The following is a 6,072-nucleotide window of genomic DNA, read 5'->3' on the forward strand; positions in this document are numbered from 1 at the left end:
ACTTGGAGTACAAACAGAAGAGGAGTGAGAGAATGGAGAAGAAAAAATATACAAAGAAATAATGGATTAAACATTCTCGAATTTGATGAAAATACTAATCTACACACCCAAGAAACTTAATGAATTCCAACTAGGATAAATGCAAAGAGATTCAAAAACAGACACATCATAATAAACCTGTTGAAAGATAAAGACAAAAAGAAAATATAGAAAATGGGGGGAGGAGGAATATGTGCTCACAAGATACAGATTTATTGTAAAGATAAAGTAATTAAGACAGTGTGGTATCAGTGCAGAGAAATACAAATGGACCAAAAAAACAGAATAGAGAACCAAGAAAAGGACTCATGCCTATGTGGAATTTGATTTAGACAGAACTGGCATTGCAGATCCATGAGGTATTGAGTGCCTATGCAAGAAATGGTCTGGGACAATTGGGTATCGATTTTGAAAAAAAAGAAATTTAATCCCAACCTAACAGCAAAACAAATGTGAAGGCAAAACTTTTAAAAACATTTAGAAGAAAACACAGAGAATATTTTTATGATTTTACATTTGGGAAAGATTCTTAAGATACACATTAAAAAAATTCAAACCAGAAAAGAAAGTATTGCTAAATCTGCTCATATTAAAGTTAAGACCTTCTGTTAATCAACACGTCATAAAGAAAGTAAAAATAAATAACATGTTTAGAAGACATAACTAGGTGAAGGTACTTGCCACACATTTAACCAACAAAAGATTAGTTTTCAGCATACAAAAAACTAAAAAAAAAAAAGATGTAACTTATGAATAAGCACCCCCTAGTGATAGGCACAGAGTTAAGGGACAAAGTATGTGATTAAATAGTTAATCCCACTAGGGAATTGTAAATAAAGAAAAAGTATGGGAGATCCGTGTAAGTTAATGATCACTCAAGAAAGCAGGTTTGCTTAACCACAAAATCAAGCAGGCTTGCTTAGCAACAAAACCATGCAACAGAAGCATGAGACATGCCTGCAAATTGTAACACAATGGTGGCATGAGACCCACATCCTGCCCAGTGAGCTCGGTAAGTTAATGACTCCTAGGACATGCTCTCTGCCCACATAGAAAACAATAATTTATGGAAAGGTGACATTTCAAAGTGAAAGACCCTTACTGTACTGAGACCTGAAATAATTTTTCCATAATGCCATGACAGTCCTGGCTTGACCATGTAGGGACAGGAAATCTCCCCTGCCCAACCTGGAGGAGGAGATGATGATGGAAGCATGACATCTACTCAAGAATGAGGAAGAAGGTGGTATTTTCCCCCTCCCCACTTTTCCTTTGATTATAAAAATGTAACCCACTAAGTACTCAGGGCAGCGCAATGCTCACCTGTCTGCTTGTAAGCCTCACAAGCGTCCTATTCTAATAAATCACTTCTTATCTATCACTTTGCTTTGAATTCTTTCTGTGTGGAGACATAAAGGACCAGAGCCCTCCGAAATGCCACCTAGTGGTTTCACTAGAAGATAAACAAGAATAGTTCTTAGTGAATCAGTAATATTGTCTCTTTAGCTGGATTGTGAGTGATTGCATTTTATTTTATTTTATTTTTTATTTTTTATTTTTTTTGCGGTACACGGTCCTCTCACTGTTGTGGCCTCTTCCATTGCGGAGCACAGGCTCCGGACGCGCAGGCTCAGCAGCCATGGCTCACGGGCCCAGCCGCTCCGCGGCATGTGGGATCTTCCTGGACCGGGGCACAAACCCGCGTCCCCTGCATCGTCAGGCGGACTCTCAACCACTGTGCCACCAGGGAAGCCCTGTATTTTATTTTTAATCACTGTATGGTAGATAGACATGAATATGTTTAAAATATTCTTTTGTGGATTTTCAGTATTTAATAACGATAACATGACAAAAACAAACAAAATAAATGAAAAGAAAACAGAAAGAAGGAATTAATAAAGAAAAACCTGACATTAATAAAATGGGAAGCTGATACATTGTAGAAATAAGAAGAAAAACCAGAAAACAGAATGTTTTAAAAGGTTGATAAAATCTTCTGTTAAACATTATTAAGGAAAATAAAACAAATATATGAAGAATGTATAAGGCAATATAACCACAGAAACACACAAAAGAAATAAAAGTAGCTAATACAGACTTAGGAAAGGTTTACTATGTGTCAGACAATGTTTTAGATATTACGTCATTTAAATTCCACAAGTATAAGTATTATGTCATTTAATTTTCACAATAGTTTTATACATGAGATAGCTTTTATTGTTACTGCTATTTCCCAAATGAGAAAAACTTAGCAGAGAGAGGTAAAAGAACTTCCCCAAGTTTACATTGCTAGTGAGTGACAGATCTGGGATTGGAATCTAGGCAGTATACGTGTTTAATCCTTCCTCAACGTTGTCTTCCTTCAAATGTTTATCTCATAGACTATTAGAGTCCAGAAGATCCTTACAGACCACTTAATCCATTTCTCTCATTTTGTGGTAGAGGATCTTTTTTTGGATTGTCCTAAAAAATGGAACAAACTCTGGAGAGACTTAGAAGAGTAAGTGCAGATGTTACTGACCTAAAGAACAAATACAAAAATTATAAGAGAATGTTATGTGCAACTCATGGCAATAAATTTGAAAACATAGAAGAAGGAAACAACTTTTGAGCAAAATACAAATGATGAAACTGACTTAATAAGCAGGGAGAAAACCTAAAATGAAACCAATAATCATATAAGAAATTAGAAGAGTAATTAAAGATCTACCTTTTAAAAACATACCAGTCTCAGATGGTTTTATAGCAGAGCATATATCATTTTTAAAGAACAGCTATTCCTATCTTATTTAAATTATTCCACACTATAGGAAAAGAAGAACTTAAAATACATTTTATAAGACTAGCCTACACTTAATATTAAAACATAATAAAGATAATATGAAAAGATAATAGATCAACTTTATCTTTGAATACAGATGCAAATAGTCTAAATAAAATCTTTGCAAATCAAATCCAACAGTCTATTAAAAGAAAATCATTTCATGACTAAGTAGGACTCCAGGAAACAGTAATAGTTTAACATTAGAAAATCTATGTCTTCAATTCACCATGGGAACAAAATAAAGGAGGAAGATCACATGATTATATCGAGTGATATAAGGCATTGTCAGCAGCCGTTTCTAATAATAACAGCTAATGTTTAAGTGCTTGCTGTGTGCCAGGCATCGGTTCTAAGTACTTTGTTTGCATTAACGTACTTAATTTTCCTAACAACTGTATTGCTACAATCATTATTATTGCTATTTTACAAAAGAGAAAACTTGAACTCAGAGAGGTTAAATAATGTCCCACATATAGGAAAATGATGGAGCCAGGATTTGAAGAAAGGTTGTGTTTCTCTAAAGCCCACATCCTTATCAGCTAGACTACACTGCCACTAAGAAAATCTCTAATTAGCACTAAAAAAAAAGTCACTATACTTAAATATGATCAACATTCATTATTGAAGGCTAACAGTAAACTCTACAAGAAAAGGTGAAATTTCCATTAAAATTCAGAAACAAGTTCAGTGTCAGGATCTTTGTGTGGGTGTGTCAATATATATAGCACCATTCTTTCCCTTGTGATTCTGAACAATGTAGAAAAAGCATAAGATGTAATCAGGGAGAAAAATATCAATCATATTACCATTAAAGGCTAGATTAGAGTTCATGGATTACATCTGTGGGAAATGGACTTTGGAAACTAAACTCCAGAGTTAGGCAGACCTTGCTGACCCAGTCATGGAAGCACCGGCCCGAGGCAGGTCTCCCCTTTTCGGGGGACTAGCCAAGCGTGCCTGATTTATTTTCCTCAAGTGTGTCAATGAGCACAGAGAGTCCAGGAATATTATGTTTGATTGAGCTCCCTCTATGTGATTCTTCTTATTTAAAAAGATTTAATTTGATTCAGTCACAACTTATAAACTACCAAGAACCAAGCAGGGACAACAAAACTTTGTGAATGGCAGAACATGTACTCCTCTCTCTCACTTTGTGAGAACTTAGGGGCTGATAGAAAGGAAAAGATGGGGCGTGTGGCATGCAGGCTCTTAGTTCCCTGACCAGGGACCAAACCCGTTCCCCCTGCAGTGGAAGTGCGGAGTCTTAATTGCTGGACCACCAGGGAAGTCCACAAATGCCTACCTTGTGCTGAATGATTTACCTGCAATATCTAATTGAATGTTTGGTTTAAAACTCACACCAATTAAAAGATGAGATATCTGTGGCTCAGAAAAGCTAAGTAACTTGCTCAAGTTTATCCAGTTTGGAAGTGACTAAGTAGCTATTTGGCCAGGAAAAAAAGTCAGTCAAGACAATAGAACATCATCTGAGCTTTTGAAATTGTTGTTACAGTATCATTCAAAGAATTAGTCAATCAAAAAAAATTTAAGTCAAGGAGTCAGCCTTTACAAAGAAGAGACTATAAAGAATGGGGAGGATTTCCCCAAGAAGTGAAGGTCTTCAAGTTAGTCAAGGGAAGAATTTCATTATGAAGAATATAAATGTCAGTTTGTAATAATAAACTAAAATATCCACAAACATGGAAATATGAATGAAGCATCTGAACAAAGGCATGACTAAATATTGCCAGTGGGTCCAATTATGCAACAAGCTGACACTCCTTGCTTCTTTCTAGTCTCTATGACACCATCAATTCTTTCTGTGGCAGGTAGATGCAGAAGCGCCTGTAGACCAGAGAGTGCCCCCTATAAATAGGGGTGGGCATGGGGTTGTACTCAGGTTGGCACCACATAAAGTACCCTCAGTTTTCTAAAGATATATGGTGATGAACTGAGAAGATCATTCCATTATTGTCCTTCCCCAAACCTTTCTTAAAGCTTCCTTGTTTCTCAGAGAGTAGATGAGGGGGTTCAGCATTGGGATCACCACTGTGTGGATCACAGCAACCATGCGGTCTTGGGTCAGGGAGTGGCTGGACCTGGGACGCAGGTACATGAAGTGTTGTGCCATAGCAGCGGCACACAGCAGCGAAGTGGGAAGCACAGGTGGAAATGGCCTTGAACCTGCCCGGGGCTGAGTTCCTTCTCAGGATGGTGATGAGAATGAAGAGGTAGGAGACCAAGATGGTGAGGGTACAGCTCAAAAGGTTGAAACCAGCAAAAATGAAGAGCAGGATTTCACACAGCGAAGTGTCCACACGTGACAGAGACAGGATGGGCGGTCCATCACAGAAGAAGTGAGCGACCACGTGAGCACCACAGAATTTCAGACTAAAGATACAGCTCATGTAGATTAGAGAACTGAGGAATCCTGCACTGTAGGAGCCCACGATCAGAGAGGCACACACCTCAGGAGGCATGGCAATTGAGTAGAGCAGGGGGTTACAAATAGCCACATAGCGGTCGTGGGCCATGGCAGCAACGAGATAGCACTCACTGGTGGCAAAACCCGCGTAGAAAAACATCTGAGCCATGCAGCCGGGATAAGAGATCACCTTCCTCTTGGCTAAGAAGTTCACCAGGGTCTGGGGGACAACTGTGGAGGAGTAGCAGAAATCCAAGAAGGAGAGGCTCTTCAGAAGGGAGTACACGGGTGTGTGCAAGGTGGCACTCAACGTGGATCATAATGAACATGATCAGATGCCCCAGCAGCGTGATAGTGTACATGCCCAGGAACACCATGAAGAGCAGCCTCTGGAGCCAGGGGTCGCTGGTGAGGCCCAAGAGCTCAAACTCAATCCCTCGGCTCAGGTTTGCCCTTTCCATATTTCTCCAGTGCTCTGCGACGTGGAAAGAGAGGACCACCAGAAATGAGGTGAAACACCCAGGGGCTCTCACTGGTTTAGTTCTGCCCGAAGGACAGCCTTCTGAAGATTGTCGATAGAACTTTGTCATAGAGAAGTTCTCCACTACTTGGCTGGTTGGTTAGTTAGGAAGCATGACTTGAGCAGCAACGGAAAATATAAAAGAAATATACACAGTTTGCTCTCTTAAGGATCTTAAAAAATTCTAAATAATGAGACAGTTACTTACCAAGTATTTATTGACCGTCTGCCATATGCTTAGCTCCGTGTCCTTCCTGTCAGGAA

At 38.8% G+C, this 6,072-nt stretch overlaps 1 protein-coding gene across 1 annotated transcript; it reads right to left on the reverse strand.

The window, feature by feature from the left end:
• Nucleotides 1–4,823: 4,823 nt before the first annotated feature.
• LOC116748440 (olfactory receptor 5AU1) lies at nucleotides 4,824–5,830 on the reverse strand. Its single transcript, XM_032621401.1, is given in 3 exon segments — nucleotides 4,824–4,983; nucleotides 4,985–5,595; nucleotides 5,597–5,830. Coding segments are annotated over 3 exon segments (924 nt in total). The 5' UTR covers nucleotides 5,750–5,830.
• Nucleotides 5,831–6,072: the final 242 nt, after the last annotated feature.

The sequence above is a fragment of the Phocoena sinus genome, chromosome 2 (assembly GCF_008692025.1).
Source record: "Phocoena sinus isolate mPhoSin1 chromosome 2, mPhoSin1.pri, whole genome shotgun sequence".
In the NCBI taxonomy this organism is placed as follows: Eukaryota; Metazoa; Chordata; class Mammalia; order Artiodactyla; family Phocoenidae; genus Phocoena; species Phocoena sinus.